This window comes from Rhinolophus sinicus, chromosome 14, assembly GCF_057876585.1.
Source record: "Rhinolophus sinicus isolate RSI-liver-muscle chromosome 14, RSI-T2T, whole genome shotgun sequence".
Classification (NCBI taxonomy): Eukaryota; Metazoa; Chordata; class Mammalia; order Chiroptera; family Rhinolophidae; genus Rhinolophus; species Rhinolophus sinicus.
In genome coordinates, this window is record NC_142514.1 from 140,500,363 (window position 1) to 140,519,967 (window position 19,605).

At 56.4% G+C, this 19,605-nt stretch overlaps 1 protein-coding gene and 1 long non-coding RNA gene across 2 annotated transcripts in view; one reads left to right on the forward strand and one right to left on the reverse strand.

Annotated features, from left to right (window-relative positions):
* The window catches only part of ARHGEF17 (Rho guanine nucleotide exchange factor 17), a 56,593-nt gene extending 41,257 nt beyond the window's left edge, over positions 1-15,336 (reverse strand). Inside the window, exon 1 of the mRNA XM_019744355.3 lies at positions 11,797-15,336. Within this exon, the coding sequence (XP_019599914.3) occupies positions 11,797-14,958 (3,162 nt within the window). The 5' untranslated portion in view covers positions 14,959-15,336. The remainder of the gene's footprint in view (positions 1-11,796) is intronic.
* Positions 15,337-15,589: 253 nt separating this feature from the next.
* Positions 15,590-19,516, forward strand: LOC148755833 (uncharacterized). The gene is made up of 2 exons (XR_016018746.1): positions 15,590-15,731; positions 16,152-19,516. It is a non-coding gene; the product is annotated as an uncharacterized LOC148755833 (long non-coding RNA).
* The last annotated feature ends 89 nt before the right edge of the window (positions 19,517-19,605 follow it).

The window sequence follows — 19,605 nt, forward strand, 5'->3', positions numbered from 1 at the left end:
CCTGATCTCTCTGCTTCAGGCAAGTTTCACTCCTGCAGCCTTGGAGTGAGGCCAGCCTAGGTTCCAATACCACCTCTTGCCTTCCGAGGTCTGTGATCCAAGCGAGGACTTAACCCTCTCTGGGCCTCAGTGTCTAGTTCCCACCCCCACGTCCAATTGGTACTGGCTTGAGACAGTACCCTTTGCCCATCTGCCAGCTCCTACCTGCCTGGGTGCTCAGGGCAGAGCCCACACAGGGCCGGGCATGGTGGTGGGAAGAGCTCAGAGTAGCCTGAGAATTCCCCAGGGGCAGGCCCATCTCTCCTTCTCCTGCCTTCCCTATACCTTCCACATTATTTATTTAATAAATGTGTTTTGATGTCCCACTGTGTGCCAAGAACACGAGGCAGCAGGAGGGCCTGGAATGGATGGCGCTACCTGACCAGAACCAAGCATTAGGTCACCAGGTGAACTGGAGCCCCACCCACAATGCCACAGTCCAGAGCCTTTTAGGTCTGTCCACCCTCAAACAGAATGGTTGCAATAGCTGTGAGTCCTGGGGTGGGGGAGGGTTTCTGACACCTGGGCTGGGATGCTGAGGGAACACTGCCCTATACAGAGCTCTCTTGCGAAGACCTAGTCCTGGCCAGGGGGCTCTGTCTCAGCTCTGTCGGAGGCGGAGAGATACAGGAGGTCAGAGGAGACAGGAGACAGACAGAAGGAGCCAGAGCGAGGGAGGAGGGCAAGGAGTAGAACAGAGCAGAGAAGCGAGAAGAAAGCAAGGAGCCCCCGGGGAGGGAAAGGCCTGGTGTGAGTGAATAGAAGAAAGAAGTGGAAGAGAAGGCGGCCCTCACAGCCCAGGCCCTGGGTCCAGGTGAAGAGGTGGGGCCGGCTTGGATCAGCGGCTGGCCCCACCCTCCTCCTCCTCCAGCCTTGGGGCCAGACCCGGGGCTATTTTTAGCGGGAACTGAATTTAGCTGTTCCCTCGGAAATTCCTCACCCTCCCCAGGCTACGCCCCCGCTGGCCTTGGGGAGAAGCCTGGACGTTCTCTGTCCAGGAGGGAGGGGAGGAGGGCCCAGGAGCAGCAGGCGCTAGAAGAGGACGCAGGCATCTGATGAGGAAACTGAGGCTCAGATCAGGCCCCAAATATGAGTTACTCGTCTCCCTACAGCCCCTGTTTTCTCGGAAGGCCTCCGGGGCTGCAGGGACACGGATTAGCACTCGTCTCGGGGTCTGAGGTACAAATATCACGAGGATACTTTGTCTCGAAATATACGACCCACTGCTATCGAGGCGGCCTGCCCACCAACCAGTCTTTCCACCCCAGCTCCTGAGTGAGAGCCTGTGTAGTCCAGAGCGCTCCTGGGCTCTGCCACATCTGGGATTCTCACTTCACAGACGGGGAGACTGAAGCCAAGCAACTTGTCTTGGGTCATAGCCGGTGTGGACGAAAAAGGGGTTCTACGGAAAGTAACCTCACAGGGTGACCCGATCATAAATTCCAAACCGGGCAGGCAGGTAGGCATGCCTCAGGTCTATAACTTCTTTAGTGACAGGTTTTTATGCCAGCCCTGTCCATTGTTCTTATGCATCTAGGTTAACACACCTTTGAAATGCCAGAAGTAACACCCCTGGAAGGTGGAACACCCTCAAGAGGGCACATAATCTTAACTATCCTATAATTCAATCCCTCCTTCATTTCAAATGCAAAGGCAAAACTGTCATTCTTCAGAGCATTTTCCTTCTTTCTCCTCCGCATATGTCCTCAGTTTGGCTCAAGAAAAACGCTTAGAAAAATTCTCTCCAGGTTTGGATGCTTCTTACAGCGACATCAGAATGGCATGCTGATGTCTGTCCCTGATATGCTCCCCACCTTGGCTGCTCCCAGAAGGACTGGACTGGGGGGGTAGCCGGGACCTCTGCTGTTCTCTGGAGACCCTGTGGAGATGCAAGTGCTTCCATGGGAGTGGAAGGGACTGAAGTTAGGCCAGAAGCACATAGGGCACAGAGGCAGGGACCAGAGCCGGCTCAGAGCCCCCCTCATCCTTCCAGAGATGCAGGAGGATAACTCAGAGGACCCTGCATCTTGTCCCTAACTCTAATAAGGTGGGGGGGCCACACCCCTCCCCCAGCGTCTGATAGGTTCCCTCAGCCTAACTTTAAACCATCGGATTTTACTTCCAAATGATCTCCCTCGGAAGTCCTTTTCTCTCCATCCCCACAACCCCTACGTCCCCTATTCCCCTCAGCTCAGGCTTCTCCCCTCCCTGCTCCCTTCAGTCCAATCACCACCTACAATCAGAAGATCCTTTCCATGGTGCCCATCTGGCATTGCTCCTCCTAAGCTCCTAACCTTCCATGGCTCCCCAGTGCCCACAGGACAAAGCTCAGGCCATTTAACTCGGCACTCGAGGCCTTCAGCTTGGCTCCTGCACACACAGCCTCTCCCTGTGTGCTCTGGTTAGAGACCTTCCCGCTCTCTTGACATCAAACATCTATTGAGGCTTCTCTTTCCTGCCTGGCTCAGCCGAATTCCCTAAATGCCAAGTGACCCACATCACCTCTCCTCTCAAGAACTCCCTGTAGATACGTAGTCCAAACGTGGGGCCGGAGAAGCTGCGGTGGGGGGGGGAGGGGGGTGGCTAGGGGCTGACTACTGGGCTTAGTCTGCGACTGTGTGGCCTTGGGCAAGACCCCTGCCCTCACTGAGCCTCAGGCGCCTCTCCAAATAATGCAGCGTGAGGGGTGGTTGGAAGATGCAGCCTGTTTAGAAGGGTCTTTCAGTGTGGACTATTCCGGCATTCAAGGCCCCAGCCCTCTTCCTCTTGCCTCCTGGCCTGCCAACAAGTGGGATGACTCCTCACCAGGCCCCACCTCAGAGGACAGTGAGGAACCAGGAGTTAGACCTCAGTGACAGAGGCAGCCAAGAGGGATGGAGTCAGTAGGATTTTGGGGGGGAGGTGGGTCCCTTCCCGTGGTTCCGCCCCTTCCCTTCCACATCTGCTCCTTGACCTCCAGTGCCCCGTCCTGGGAAAGGACTGGATGTTTGTCCAAGGGGGTTAGGGGGAGGGGTCTCAGCAGTCCCAGGAGGCCAGGCTATTGGGCTGGCTGGCAGCCAGGACCCTGGGCTTCTCTCCCTCCTGCTCCAAGCTGCTAGGGAGCAGGGCCTGCTCACCCCCTGGGAACCAATAAACAGGAAACAGATACCAACCTGGGCTTGCTCCCTCAGCCTGGCCCCTCTTCACACTCCCCCTACTGCCTTCCCACTGGCCCAAGACCGGCCCCGCCTCTCCTCTGCCACAGAACCTCAGAATTAAGAAGTTTTGTCTCAAATATACACACAACATCGCGCAGAGGTATGACTCCTGGGAAAAAACTCAGATTCCATCTTGAAACCACGAGATTCTACACTCTGAACCGGCAATCTCAAAAGCACACACTTTAAAGTGGCCCCATTTCTGAGACCTCCTAGACCTGGGGTCATGGAATGAAGCCTCCCCAAGCATTAACTCTTTGGCCCTCACAATAACTCCTCAATGTCCCCATGTTACAGAACAGGAAACTGAGGCTCAGAGCTGAGGTGCAATGACTTGTTAGATGTCACTGAGAGACTGAGACAGAGTCACATCTGAGAAGTTAACCCCTATCAGTCTGACCCCAAAGCCCGCCCGGCACACCTCAGACTCCCTGCCTTGGAGACAGCCCTGCTTCTAGGCTGGTGCCAAAGCCTCGGGGACTCTGGCCCAGAGAGGCTTCCGCTCTGCTGCACCACCCAGGATGGGGCTGGACGTAACAAAAGGAGAGGGAAACTGGAGAGAGGAGCAAGGACAGCGGATGCTTACCTGCTGTCCACCCAAAGGTCCAGGATGCTGGGTCACGAAGCCTAGCCAGGTATAGCCAGGGCCCCACCTGCCCCCTTTTCCAGAGCTTTGTCCTCTGCTTCAAGGTTGGAAAGAGCATCTTAGAGTCAATGTCTCTCAGAATCTTAGAATCCTAACATCTTAGCATCTCGTCATCAGGGGAGGAACTAACATCTTACTCTGAGCACTTACTCTGTGCCAAGGCCTCTTGGCATCATTTCATTTAATCTTAACAAGAATCCTTGGTGGAGGGAGAGGATAATGCACCCATGTTATGGGCTCAGAGGAGTCTGCAAACGCTTGCCCTGGATCCTGAAGCCAGCCTGGGAAGGACCTGGGCCATGCTCCTTACCCTCCACGTGGCATCTCCTGGGCAAGAAGGGACCCGACAGTTTCTCTGGTCCGACAGCACTAGGGTCATCCATCCTAGGTAACCCCCATGGCTACTTGGAGGGGGGCCATGGACTGACTTCTGGGGACTCAGATACCCTGACTCCTGGCACGGGGGGCAGGGGGCTCCTCTCCATCTACCCCTGAGGTCCATCTGGGACAGCCGGCAGAGACTACTCCTGCCCCCTCCCTAGACCCCCACCTTCTCTCCTGCCAACTGCCCTTCTTGGGAGCTGATTCCTCCCGATTTTGAGTCAGCAAACCCAGGGCCAGCCACCCCTAGAAAACAAGCCTGTCCACCAGGGACCCACTGGGTCCTCTGTCGTTCTCCTGCCAGGCCAGGGCTCAGCCACCATCTGGACCCCACCAACCTCGGGGGGGCTTGGACCCCTGCTGCAAGCTCCTGGCAAGCAGGGCTCTCACGTCCAAGCTTTCCCTGTGTGTCCCCACTGCCCAACAAAGGCCTCAACAATTGACGGGTGAATGAATGATGAATGACCAATGAACATGGAAAGAAATGACTGCAGGATAAATGCAGTGGGCTTCAATTCACAGGCCTGGCCCGTCTGCCCACCTGCGGTAGGCAGAGTAATAGCCTCCAAAGATGTCCGTCCTAATCCCCGGATCCTGTGACTATGTTACCTTACATGACAAGCGGGGTTTTGCAGGTGTGATTAAGGATTTTGAGATGGGAAGATTATCCTGGATGATCCAACTGGGCCCAAAGTAACTACAAGGGTCCTCATAAGAGGCAGGTAGGAGGTTTGATTCAGGGTGAGAAAGAGATTGGAAGATGCTAAGCTGCTGGCTTTAAAGGTGGAGGAAGGAGACGCGAACCAGGTGCCAGCAGCCACCAGAAGTCAGAAAAAGCAAGGAAACTGGTTTTCCCCTTAAGCTTCCAAAAGGAATTCAGTCCTGCTATCACCTTAAACTTTGGCTGCTGAAACCCATTTCTGACCTCCAGAACTGTAAGATAACATTTGTATTGTTTTAAGCCACTAAACGTGTAGTAAGTTGCTATGGTAACAGTAGCACCCATCTGCCAGACTACACCTTGGAATCAGGCTCATGTCCCTCCTGTAGAAGCCCCTCTCTCTCTGCCCAGGGAGTCCAGAGCCCTGTGACTTCCCCAAGCCCCAGAGGAAGTTTTAACATAGTGACAACAACAGCATCAGCACTTTAAGGGACCAGAGTGAGGCCCACAACCTGTCCCAAGTGTGGGGAGAGGCCTCGTGTGGGGGGTGGCGGGGAGGGGAGCTTAGAGAAATAGCTAGTGGTAGAGGTGAGTGCCCTGGGAGCAGGATAGCTCTGGGAGATTTTGTCCTGATGCCCAAGTGCATGGAAATCTGTGGCTCTGAGAAGAGGAGGGACTCATTTAAGGCCACACAGCAGGAAAAGGGGAGAGGCTAAGGCTGGAACCCACGTCTCCTGACTAGTGCAAACCTCCACGTGCTACCCCAGGTCCTCCCTGGTTACCCCACAGCTACTGGAGGAGGGGGCCATGGATACTCCCCTGGGGGTCACATACTCTGGCTGGAGCCTAGGCCCCTGCATGTCACAGGCTGGATGCAGCTCACCACTGCTTAGGGCCCAGCAGCCTGGCAGCCGTCCTATGCCTCTGTCCTCCCCTTGGAATGCCCCAGAGGCCTGGGGGTGGGAGTGGAGGGGAGGCAAGGGGGGAGCAACTCCCACGGGGGTGGGGAACATCGGCTTCAATAAACTCCGACTTCCCAGGGGACCCGAGGCCCCTGTCTCAGGGCCTGCCAGCAAGGCGCCAGGCTGCCTGGGCATACTTCCCAATAAGTATGCGAGCCTTTCTGGGAAACATGGGCTCCCTCTCCCCCCACCCCATCACCATCCCTGCCAACTCTGCTCAGTAGGAACTCTGTGGAGCTGATGTGTCAGGGTGGCCTGGGTGTCAGGACACCTGGGGCCAAATCCCATCCTTGAGCCATAGGGCCTTGGGCAACCTCTGCCCACTTTGGGCCTGCATCTTTATATGTATACTGGGCCATGGCAATGCCGCCCTAGCTGGAGGACCAGATGGGAGGAACAGCGCTACCTCGGGGTGGCCTGAGCTCTCTGTCCCAGGAGACATGCAAGCTGGAGCTAACGGGTGTGACAGTGCCTGCAGAGGAAACACCAATGGGATATGGCACCGTGGCCATCCTCACGGGGGCCCTGGGGCAGCTCCACCCTCCTAACCTTTGAGCCAAGGCAACATAGGTCTGCAGGGGGAGGCCAGTGTAGCCTACAGCCCCAGTCTACTCTGGGGGCTTTGTCAATCACCTCCCCACCCTAAGTGGCCCCTCACGCACTGCCCAGCCACAGGAGCTGCAGTAGCTACATGTTCACCTTAAATGCTAGAGTCCAGGCCCTTCAAAAGCCCTCTGGGTTGCAGCAGAAACCCATGACCCGACCACCTCTGCCCCAGCCCAAGCCACCACCAGCTCTTGCCCAGATCATTCCAGTGGCCTCCTGACTGGCCTCCATGCTTCCATCTTGGACCTCTGCAATCTATGCTCACAGAGCAGACCTATGAAAGCCTATGTCAGCTCAGGTCACTGCTCTATTCAGAACCTCCCAACAGTGCCTGTCCCATCTTACCTCAAGTAAATGCAGAAGACCTCTTATTGGCCTATGAGATCTACCTTGTCCGGCCCCAACCCATTTCCACCCTCCCTTACTTTTCTGACCTTATCTCCTACTTTGCTCCATCCATACAGTCCTCTTGACAATTTCTCAAACACACTTATACCTCAGGGCCTTTGCACTTGCTGTTTTCTGCCCAGAATGTCCTACCCCCACCCCCAGACAGTTACCTGGCTTGCTCCCTCACTTCCTCCAGGCTTCTGTGCTCATCTCTCCTCCTCAGGGAGGCCTTCCCAGACCTCTCAACCTAAAATAGTATCCCTTTCCTGTCATTCTCTGCTCTCTTATCTTGCTTTCTTTTGCTCCCCAGCCTCTCTGCTTGACTCATAATGTATCCATTTACAGACAGGTGTGCTCACTAGTCTGAAAGCTCCATGAGGGCAGGATTTTGTTTTGTTTGCTGCTGTATTCCCAGGCCCTAGAAGAGAACCTGACATGTCTAGGGGCTCAGTAAGTATCTGTTAAATAGATGAGTGCATTGCCTTATCAAGAGTCACCCAAGTCTCTGAAACAAACTCCAACTGCATACAGTCTTCCATGTTCTTTCCCATCTCCTAGCCTCTGCTCATGATGTGCCTTCCTGCTAGAACCCCTCCCTCTCTTCAGTTTTCAAGGCCAAGTTCCAGGCAAAGCCTCCTCCAGGAAGCCTCCCCTGACAGCCTGGGGCCAGTCCCTCAACATCCTACAGCCCCTTCAGTCTGCTTCTAGATTCTAAAAGCTCTGAGTGTTTTGGCTCCCCAGGAAACCCGGCGGTGCCTCCCCCGGCTGTGGGGCAGCAAGTGTAGCCTGAGAGACCACAGATAGAAGAGACGAAAGCAAGCAGAAGGGGCAAGTCCCTACATTGGGGTGGGGGTTGGTGACAGGAAGAGGAGCAGCCTCCCAGCCTTCCAAACCCAGCTGGTCCTGGAAATGTGGGGCTGGAAAATATGTCAGCCCCAACTCTGGTCCACCCTCCAACTCTTCCCTGCCTGGTGTGTGTGGGGGAACCCATTCCTGGGCCACACTCCCCCCACTAGCCCAAGGCCCTTAGGAAGGAATGGGGGCAGGGAATAAACAGAGGAAAGGGACAGCCCTCTGCCTGTCCTCCCCCTTCCCACCCTCCTCCTGCTGGGTGAAAAGACATTTAATTATAGATATTTGGTCCGGCTCAGAATTTCAAATGTCCTAATCGCCTCCCCTCCCAGAACCAGTTTCCATGGGAAAATCATAGCAAAGAGCCAAGGAGGGAAAGGAGAACCCTCACCCCCATAGGTTCCCTGCCAAGGGGAGACAAGAGAGAAGAAAGCTGACAGGAGCAGCAGCCCAGTCTTTCCTCTGGGGAGGGGGGCCGTATCTGCTGGCGCAGGGGTGGGGGGTAAGGCCAGGGTTCTGGTGCTTGAGCCTGGCTCTGCCCTGCCTTGCTGTGTGACGTCAGGCTCGGTATTCTCCTTTCTGAGTCTCCAAGTTCTTCCCACCCCAACCCCAGGCCCCAGTGAATTAAATAACCACCATGAAAGTGTTCAGGCTTTTAGGGGTATACAGTTGATGCCCCATCTGCCCCTCAACCCTGTCCCTCTACTCAGATAGCAGGCCAACACCCCCCCCCCCCCCGAGAAACAGAGACCCTTCGGGCCCCTTCACCTCTAAGACGCTGATATTCGAGCATTCAGTGGGAATCTAACAGTCTGCAATTCTAAGAATTCAGCACTGTAAGATTCCCACAGCTTTCACATTTGAAAAATGAATCATTCAGAGTGTCTGGCATATAGAAAGCACTTAATAAATGTTAGCCACGGTTACTGCTATTCCAACATGCTCAAGTTCTGTGAGTCCATCCATCTGATTCTGAGACACGAGTCACTTCCTGTTTCTGGGCAACGGTTGTCACATCTGTCAAATGGGTGTCAGGTAGCTGAGGGCAACAGGCTGAAGCACAAGCCTGTACTTTAAGGCCAGGGTGGGGGAAACCCTGGAATGAAAAGTCGCTGATCAGCCAGGCTATTGTGGGCCTAAGTGGAAATGCCAAGGGGCGTGGGAGGGGCAGGGCAGGGAGGCTCTCACAGCTTTGCCTCCTCCCCCCAGCACAGACACAAGCAGGTATCCACAGAATAAAGCCACCAGTAGTTAGCCTTCATTCCCCGACTCTTAGTTCCTTACAGCTGTTGCACAGACTGCCTTTCTCTTCCTACCAGCAACATCCCAACTCCTCTTTTCCTTGACCACCCTGCAGGCTGAGTCCTTCCTGTAGGCAGTCTAACCTCCCACTGTACAGATGGTAAAACTGAGGCTCAAGATGACTCTGTCCATGTCTCAGAGTGCGTCAGAGGCTGAGCCAGGTCTGCTATCCAGGCCTCCTGCTCCCAACAATGGGGATAACACCATGCGAAAGGCAGATATGGACTTGGCTGGCAGAGACCTGACTGAGGGACTCCTCACAGCCCGGGGTCCGGTCGGGGGTCCCTTCTGCCCACAGAGCTACTCCTGGCTGGGTTCACACTGGTTTCTGCCCCATCAGCAAAGTGTGACCGCCTCTCCTATTCCCGTCTTATTCTGGAGCCCACACCACGCCATCTCCACCCACAGCCCAAGGAGCGTGACTGGTGCCCCAGCCTGAAACAAGGGAACATTGTCTTCTCCATGGAGGCCAGCAGGAGGGGGTAGACAGCTGCTCCCCATATTCCCAGAGCCAGAAAGAAGGGGACAGCAGGAGGGATTCAGGCTAGCAGATGGGAGACTTTCCAGGCTTCATGGGGCTGGGGAATCTCTTGAGCCCATTCAAGTCCACCACTGATACCTAGCCAGGGAGTGCCCGGCCCTGTTCTCAGAAACCAGCAGGGGGCAGGGAGGAGGGACCAGGCTAGTCACTAGAAGCAGCTGAGGCAGTAGAGCCTGTTTTTTTCCCCTCTCCTGCCCCCAGAGAGGGAGTGATTACACCAGCCAGTTACTGTGCAAGAGCCTTCTAGGCAGAGGTTATTGCTCCCATTTTACAGAAGGGGAAAGGGAAGGCATAGAGCAGGGATGTGACTGATCCTAGGCCACACAAAGATCTGCAGCTGAGCCTCAAACCCTGCTCAGGTATCACAGACTCAATAGTTGTCTCACCTAAGGGGTAAGAGGGGACACCAAGCTGGGTCTGGAAAGGTGGGAGGACTGGTGTGGGCAAAGGCTTGGATGCCGGAGAGAGCCTCCGTTGAGGGCAGGGAGAAGCCTATGTTATGGGCAGACATGTCCCACCTCATAGCCCCCTGGGGTCTTCTCCCTGAGGTCAGGAGGGACAGGGGAAAATGTGATGGGAGGCAGACCAGGAGCCAATTCTGCAAAACTTCCCACCTCCTCACTGGGTCTCAATGCCTCTTCTTAGGAGCGGGCCCCCTCCCTAGTCTCCCTGAGCCCCCTGGTTCACCCTTGCCCTCTCCCCTAATCTAGCCGTTAAGGCTCCCAGAGGAGATAATTATATGGAAAAGACAGCTGGGGAGGAGACCCTGGCAGGAGCTGCCCCTGCTCTCCCCCTCCCCCACCTCCACGTTCCAAAAACAACAGGCACTGGATTTAGGGACACCTGAGCAGCCTTACCAGGCTCTCAGAAGCAAGGATAGGCCCCAAATTGCTCCTCTCCCCATTCCCTGCCTGTTGACTCTGCAGCCTCTGTCAGAGACACCAGAGCCAGGACCAGGGGGAACTACAGACAAGGAGAGCAAAACAGAGAGAATTCAGAGGGGCCGTGAGAGCGACAGGAATGGGGAGTGACCAAATTAGTCCAGGGTTTAGGGTTTCCAGGCTCCTCACGCAGGCAGAGAACACAGTGGGAGTGCAGGCCACGGTTGAAATAACCCCGGGCCGTCCCTGCGCTAGACCTAGAACCCAGAGCCTGGAATCTAGCTTCCGAATGCCAAGACATCAAGCCACCTAGGACCTACCTGAACTCACAGCCAAAACTCCAGGGACTGCTGAAGCCAGAGGCAGAAGTGGAGGCCTCAGGAAGAGTCTCCAGGGCCTGGGGGCTGGCAGAGGAAGGGGGAAGCATCTCCAGTCACCAGGAAGGGGATGGGGTGGGGAGAAGATGCACGTTGCAGGATGGGGGCCCAGTGCCACCACCCTGACCCACAGAGGCAACCCTGACTGTGGGGGCCAGAACTCCCAACCTCTCAAGGCCACTGTCTACTGAGCTCCAGCAGACCCCTCCCTGACTGCCCTCCCCAGAGGCCCCCATTCTCATCAGACGAGACTCCGGCAGACCTTAGGCCCCAACTCCAACCTACAGACTTCCCCCAAATTTGTGCAGCATCAGCTAGAGACATGGGCACCACCTTGCCCACAACCCACCTGATCTTACAATGCAGAGACTGAGTCATAGAGAAAGGCCAGGGCCACGAAATTGTTTATGGACCCCTCTCTACTACTCCATAAAATAATGCCTCGTACCGCTCCAATTTTCCCAGGCCCACATGGACAGACCCACAATATGATCTGCCACAGGAAAGACACATGCCAAACCCATGTCAACTGTGGGCCCCCAACCCCAAACATCCCACCAGGGATCTGGCTAATAGGGCAGCAAGCCTCTTGAGGAAGTTCCATCACTCCCCCATCTCCTTGTGTATTTAAAATAAAGAACCAGATGGGAATCTCTAAAACCAGTCCCTGAGAAACAGCTAAAGAACGAGATTAGAACCCTGTGTAATTATCACCTAGAAGACCTTGGAGGCGGTTAAGAACCTTTGACGCAAGCACTAGCAGAAGCCTGAAGCCCCCGGGGCCTGAATAGGTAGGAACCCTGTGTCATTAACACTCTTAAAACTACCTGGGCACTTCCGGGACCAAAGCACTCTGAGATCTGGGTACCTGTCCAATGAGCACTCTCGAAAGGCTCCTGTAGAAGTCAATGCCCACGGCCCTCCCTCCACCCCACCCAAAGGCCCCCCACAAAGGACTCACCACCTGTGGCTTGCTGCACTTGCTGGCTGAAGCTGGCTCTTCTGGAGCCCTGGCTGCCTCAGGGGGCTTGGCCTCCGCAGAGGGCGGTACAACCACTGGAGTCAAGCAGGGCATATCCACTGGCACTGGGGCAGGCACCTCGCCAGAGTGGAGGGTCAGCATGTACTGCTTAGTGACGTCCTCAAGTGATGGTGCCTGCAATGTGGGGTGGGCTCGGGCAGGGAAGCCCATGGGCTCCGGCACAGCTACAGGGGGGCCAACAGAAGTCGGTGGCTCAGGCACCACAATAGGAGTGAAGGTGGCAGGCACACTGGCATGGCGGACATGTTTGGAGGAAGGTCGGGCCTGAGTCTGGTCCCGATTGCCCTCCTCTCTCTGCAGCTCTTGATGACTACTCCGGGCTGGACGCTTCTTGGAACCACGGCGGACGAGCCGTGGGGACAGGACATTAGCCAGTTTAGGGTCAAGGTGGAAGTCACAGTGGGCACCGGGGGAGGCAGGCAGGGCCTCAGGTAGGGCCCTCTCAGATTGTGCCCGACCCCTGGCAGCACTGGGATCTTCTGGTTCTGCCCGCCGCTCTGCAAGGATGGGCTCACTGCTGGATGGAGGCAGCATGGGCTCAACCTCGCGGATGGGCTCCCCTCCAGGGCCCTCAAACCCAGGCCCTGCCAGCTCCCCACGGCGGCTGGGATCACTCAGAGACTTCTTCTTGGGGGCTTTACCAGCAACCCTGTCGTCCACCACACGTCCCAAGGCACCAGGCCCCTGAACAATGCTCTGCATGACCTCTTGGTATCCCTTGCTCTCTTCACTGCCCACAGACCAGTCACTGTGGCCGCTGGTCAAGCCCTCGTCCACAGTTGGAGCTGCTGGAAGCCCTGTTTTGGGGCTCAGCGAGCCCAGGAGGTTGCTATCCACGGAGAACCCAGAGGGCTCCTCAGAGGTGGCAGCCCGGTGGCGCTGTGGAATTGGGTCACTCAGAGAGCGGTAGGCCTCCCCTGCCTCCCCATTGCTCAGTTCAGTCCCACCAGGGCCCGAAGGGGGGACTTTACGTCTCCTGCGGAGGGCACCTGGGGTGGGAGGGTTATCAGGGGACACCAGAGACCACCCTCCCAGACTGTCTTCAGCCCCAGGGAGTTGGTTGGTCTGCACCGAGGACGAGTTAAGGGGTCTCCACACCCCTGTGGGACCCAGGTTGCAAAAGGCTGAAACAGGAGGCTCAGGGTCCGCCCCAATGCCCTCATCTGTCAGGCTGGACTCAGGGCCGGAGAGCTCCTCCTGGGACCTCTGCCCTCGGGTTATGTCCCCCGCCCAGTCGGGGCTTCCGTCATCCTGCTGGGCACCCATGCGCTGGATCTTCTCAAACACCTGACGGGCCTCTTGTACGTACTGATCCTGGACAACAAGAGGCAGTGGGTCCTCCTCGGCACCTGGGCCTGCCAGGAGGAGCTCAGAGGAGCTGGGCTTCAGGGCACTGGTGCGGGGTAGTCGGCGGGCCAAGGGCTTCTCAGAGCAGGTAAATGACTTTGCCCTCCTTAGGGTGGCCGTCAAGTCCTTGAGGGTGGGGCGGGTGCCAGGTGCTGCTGCGGCTGAGGGGGCCATGGGCTCAAGTGGCTCCACCAGGCCACATGCTGATGGTGAGTTTCTGCCATCTAAGGGGGCACTCCCAAGGTCCCCAGGGCGCCCACCAGGTTTTCGGACCCTCAGTTCTGAAAGGTCAGAGCGCAGGAAACTGAGCAGTGTCAGGGTCTCCGATGCAATGTCTGGATTTGACAGGGACTTCCGCTGCCGGCTCTTATCCAACTCCAATCCTCCATCCCTCAATGATCTCGTGGTGCCCACAGGTCCCTTGGTGCGGGTTCGAGCCTGGGGCCTTAGGAGGAGCCCTTCTCCAGGTCCAAAGCTAGGGGAGCGATACACACCCCAGCTCCCAGAACCACGGCTAGCCCACAGGTCCTCATCCTTAAGGGTCTCTGTGCTGGAATAACGACTGCTACCTCGGGAGCCTGATGGGCTGGCCAGGTAAGCAGGAAAGCTCACCTTGGCTACACGGAAAGCTCCCCCTACAGTGTCTGACAAGGGCCGAAGTCCCTCCTGGGGTCCTGGTACAAAGGGAGGCGAGCCAGTGCCCCACTCCTGGGGTCCTTCCTCGCTAAGGACTGTAGATGTTGGGAGCTCCGGGCTCCTGGCTCCCCCAGCCGAGTCCATGCTGCCCAGATTTAACCCATAACTGTCTGACCTGCAGTCCTTATCCAAGAGGGAGCTTCCAGGCCTGGACCCCGGCCTCCCTCCCCAGCAGTGGCCGCCTTCACCGTCTTGGTCCTCTTCACTGCCGGAGGAGAGGCCGCCGTGGTAGGCCGGGCTCTGGGCCCCGGGCGGCGGCGGCGGCGGGCCCTCCTCTTCCTCCTCGCTGGAGCTGGCAGCCCGGCTGCGGCTGACAGGATAGGAGGCGACGGAGGAGGAGGAGGAGCAGGAGGCCCGGGCCCCAGCCTGCGGTTGGGAGAAGCTATGCCAAGAATGTAAACCATCCGCCGGACGCTGCGCCCGCTCCTGTTGCTGCTGCTGCCGCCGCCTCCTCCCCTCGGTCCCTGGGCCAGGCAGCGGCCGTGCCGAACGCAGGCCCGCCAGAGGGAAGCATGTCCGAGGAGGTGGCGTCGGAGGCTGCCGGGGCTCCCGGGCCGGGGGCTCCCACGCGGTACCATCGGGGCTGGGCGTCCCAGAGGCCTCAGAGTCGGCACTGGGCCGCCTGGAGCCAGGACCACCGAAGAGCTTGCGCATCTCGGTGACGCTGGGCCAGGCCCCACGCGCGGCGCCCTCCGTCGCTTCTTCCGCGGCCCCGGGGGAGACGCCCCCGTCCCGGGGCCCAGCGGAGTCGTCGTCCGGCCGCGGCGCGTCGAAGCGCCGGGAGAGTTGGCGCACCGACGGCGAGAGGCTTCGGAGCGGGCGCGGCTGCGCGGGGGCGGCCGGGGGCCCAGACGCCAGCTTGGACACGCGCCGGGTGGGCTGGCCCGGGACGGCCGCGGCCGGTCGACACGAGGCGCGGCGCCGCAGCCCGGGGATGTCCGCGGCCCCCTCCCTCGGCCCGGGCCCGCCGCTCCAACGCTCCAACAGCTTAAACGAGACGCTGCGATACAGCGGTGGCCGGGGCGCCCCGTCCGCCATGGTGGCGGCACTCACTCCGGGGGGGCTGGCCTCGGGAAGCCGCGGCCAACCCCCCCTGCGCCCCTTCCCCGAAGGAGCTCAGTGGCGGGGATCCGAAGGCTTGGGTCCTGCAGCCGTGCGAGGGGATTTGCGGGGAGAAGGCGAGAGACCGGAGCAGAGCTTTATCTGCCGCGGCTCAAGTTTCTGCGGTCGCGGGCGGCATCGGCTCCATCCCGCGCGGCCCCTCCCGTTTCAGCGCCGACCCTCGGGCCTGGCCCCAGCCTCGGCCAGTGCGACCCGGAGCATTGCGCGTTTCCCGGCCCGGTCCGGATCCCTTCCTCGGCTCCGTGCCCACCAGCCGGCCGGCCTGCCTGCCTCCCTTCGCGCTTTCGCTCCAGCTCCCCGTTCCCTCCCTCTTGGCTGCTAGCTTCTTGCTCCCTTTTGTTGCAAATAAACTTTGTGGCAGAGGAAAGGGGGCGGGGGGCGGGGCCTGAAACCCAAAAGAGGGGGTGGGCTCCCCGCGCGCGCTAGGCTGGGAATCGGGAGTAGAGGGGAGGGAACCGGGGAGGAGCCGAAAGAGAAACAAGACTGAGCGCATGCAGACCGATGCGACCCTCAGGGCCCCAGCTGACCCCCCCCAAGGACTTGCTCCGACACACGCAAGCAAGTGTGGTCTACTCCGTGGACATACAGCCCGGGCGGCGTATCCAGTGCGGTTCAGCCGGAAACAACTTCTGCCCAGTGGACCAACATGGCAACCTCGGACCCACAAACTCGTACACACCGATACTCAGGTACACGACTCTCAGCCGGGAAAGGGGCAAGGCTCTCCGCCAGGGGGAGCAGTAGGCGCCGCGGGAAGACTCCTGCTCTGGCTACACCCTGCCCCGCCCCTTCATCCCGCCCAGGCCACGCCCTTTATTCGGCCCTCCGAGGCGAATCCTGCTGTAACTGCGACGGGGCCAGCCTCTCGCGCCCCCAAACGCCCCCCTCCACCTCTGCGGCGTGCCAACTCCGAGGGTCCCCCAAACCCGTCCCACACCGTTCCAAACGCCCCACCCTTTATGGCCACGCCCCCACCCACTTTCGTTTCCAGCTGCGGGCCCTGCGCTGGCTCCCCTCTCCTTCCCCTGCGCTCCGGGGTATGGGGCTCTTGCGCCCTCTACCGGCCGGTTTTGCCCCAACCCCCCCCCATCCCCCGGAACCCTGGACAGGTAAAACAGCATCCACCACCAAAAAACCGGACCGTTGGGAAGACTTCACTTCCTTTCAGTGGTTTCCTAGTTCCTTCAGGAGCCGTTTTAAAAGGAATCACTTCATAAAGCGCACTGCCCCTCCGGCTTCACAAAGAAAAGGTGCTTTGACAGAACACCTTCGACTTGCCACTGCTAAACCTACAACCTACCTGCGGTTGCTCCACCCTCCTGACCCTGACCTAGCCCTTGAACTCCCCTCCCACCTCTGCCCTGGGTCTGGCAAGTCTCGCATAGTACCGGGTGCTGGGGGGTTTCCCTCCCCCACCTGCCTCTGCTAGGTCCCATCCCATTCATCCTCCCCCGCCCAGCTTAAATGCAGCACGGCTCCTCTACATTTGAATTAACAAATGTAGATATAGGGAATTTATGGAATGCCTTGGCTGTATGGACAATATTATTTCATTCATTTTATTTAGTCTTTGAATCACCCTTGGAGGTAGAAATTATTGCCCCCTCTATCGGTCATGAAGGAGAAGTAACTTTGACCAGTGTCAAAGCAGTTCCTGCTATGATTCAAATTCAGATTTCAGGAGCTTCAAACACCATGCTCCTCCAAACACCCTTCCCAGGTCCTAGATTCCTGATGAAGAAGGGGGTTCCTTCTCTTTTGAGACCCCAGCAGTCTCCTCCTCCTTGGACCTGGGCTCACCCTCCCCAGGAACAGAGGATCCTTTTGGAGGAGAGAGAGAGAGAGAGAGAGAGAGAGAGAGAGAGAGAGAGAGAGAGAGAGAGAGAGAGAGAGAGAGACACAGACCTGTGGCTGGTCTGACTAAGATGGGAGGCCTGAGAGCTGGGAGTCCTGGTCCACATAAACGGGGCAGGGATAGACTTAGGGCAGGATGGTAGACGCTCAGGGATTGCCTGACTATCATACAAGAGAGGGAGGACTCAGCCAGCACCCTGAGCTCTGCTTGCTCTTTCCCTTGGGTTGTGGGAAATGACCATGGGGGAGAAGGCTCTTCTTTTTTGTGTTAAGACCAGCCTCCTGTAAGTCCCTCACCTTTGTCTCAGTTCTGCCTCAAAGGGGCCAGCACATCTCTTTCTTCACTGAGAAATTGATGGCAAGGAGGAGAGTCCTGCCTTGCCTAGTGCTTCTCTGTCTTTGCCTTGCTGTGTGACCTTGGGTAAATCCCTGCACTTCCCTGGGCCTCAGCTGCCTCATCTGAAAAGTGAGGAGTGGGTCTAGGCTTCCCCAAATATGCCTCTCTCCGACTCCATTTGAAGACAGACTGTTGTCTCCTCTAGAGTTTTCTTTCTACTCTTTTGGGGCAGTTTTAGTTTGGTGGGGGGACCCTCATCCCAGGAGTCAACTGTTCTCTAATAACGATGCCCCCTACAATCTGAAATTTGTACTTTTTCAAACTCTTTCACACCCTGTCCTATTCTGCCTTCCAGTCATTTCTGGGATAGAGGTTCTTTTTCCCATATTACAGATGGGCAAACTGACGGAGAGGAGTGGAGACTCAGATCACATGCTCCCAGTGTCTTGCAACTTGGCTGTGAGGTGAGCTGGCTGGGGGCTTTGGATCAGTAGTCTTCGTGGTGGGGAGGGAGGGTGTTTAAGGATCTAAGCTGGGCCTCCTCCCAATAGGCAGCTCACCCAATCAGAGAGTGGCTTGGCTGCTTGTAACACCTCATGAGTTCCCCCCCCCCCACCAAGCCCCTTCTGATTCAGAATGAGACAAAGTCATTTTTCTGGCACAGAGGGACCTGGGTGTTTTTAGCCCTTAAAAGACTCATCTAGGAGGGGGCTGGGAGCACTGGGCAGCAGGGTGGAGAGAGGGACACTGCTGGAAGTCTAGAGCTGGGCTGATGCAGGCACCCTCACATATGCTGGGTGACCCCAGTACACTGTGCTCTGCCTTTGGGCCTCAGGCTCCTCACCTATGAAAGGGGAATGAAAACAATACCTCATCTACCCAGTGAGTCGCAGTGACTCAGCAAGGTCAGGGCTCTAGAATCTCTTCGAGAAATAAAGATGGGAAGGTTGTGATGGTCAGTCATGGCCAGTGATGGGCCTTGGGTACTTAAGAGGGAGAAAGATGAGGAGTGACAGGACCCTAAGAAGCAATGAGTTCCAGAAAGGAAATCTGGCTCCTGACTCCATTCCAAAGTCAAATAGAAAATGACCCGAGGTTGTCCTGTCCCTTTCCTGTATAATTAGACCTCAAGTGCACAGAATTGGATTATTTATAACCTTTTGTGTATGATACATTCTCACCAGTTATTTAATTGACTCCTACCAAAAAAACAAAACAGCTAGGACCTTTACAATGTCCTACATGTCATTATATAGTTCCCCCACCACCTATTCTCCTGCTGCCCCACCACCCAAGATAACTATTACCTCCTGTGTTCAGCATTCTCTTGCTTTCCTTCTTATATAGTTTTATTGCATCTGTGTGTTTCTCTAAAGTATATATTTTCTTTTTAGTTGTTTTTAAGTTTAAAAAGGGGCATCTTACTGTATATACTTTTTGGGGGATTTCTTTTTGCCTAATAGTATACTGCTAAGATTTATCCACTTTGTTGCATGTTGGTGTAGTGCATTCTGGCTATGTGCAATATTCCAGTGTGTGAATAGAGCATAGTGCATTTATCCACTCTCTTGTGGATGGGCATTTGGGTGTTTCCAGGTTTTTGCTCCTGTGAACAGAGCTACTCTGAGCGTTGTGCACGCTCCAGGTGCACATGCGCAAAAGTGCTCTGGACAATGGGCCAGGTGGCTACTCAACATGAGGAGGTATTGTCAAGATAGAATTGAATATCTCTTCTATGATTTTTAAATTATCTGTGTTTCCTTTTCTGTGAAGTGCCTATTTGTGCCTGTTGCCCATTCTTCCATTGGGTTATAATACTTTTTTGTACTTTATGAAAATTCTGCCCTCACTTTGCCATGCTCAATTACGTGGTGGCTTAGGGAGGGTTCGTATGATTATCACTACATATTCTATAGGTATAGGGGCTCGGGGAAATAAAGGGGCTTGTTCAAAGTCACAGAGTCAGTAACGATCCTTCTGTACAGAGCCAATGCCCTCGGAGGGCCTCAGCTAAGAAACTTTCTCTGCCCTTCAAGCTGGGTCAGGGACCCCATGGTCCCCAACGGCTCTTAACTATTCCATGAGCTTATTGTCTCTCTACTGAGACCTTCCTTGGCCCTCTTTGTGTTTTTCTAAACTCTTCTCCCTGACTGTAATGATCCAGGTGTGTATGTGTTTATTTCATTATTGCCATTTTCCTTTATCAAACTAGGAGCTCCCTGAGGAGCAGCCTAGCATTGGGGCGGGCATATAGTAGGTGCACAATAAATGTTGTTTACTGGATGAACTGTCTGTTTCCTTGTCTATACCCCCCCGCCCAGATTATTTCTGAGGGTAGGGTCTGAGTCTGAGCTGCCTCTGTGTTTCCATCA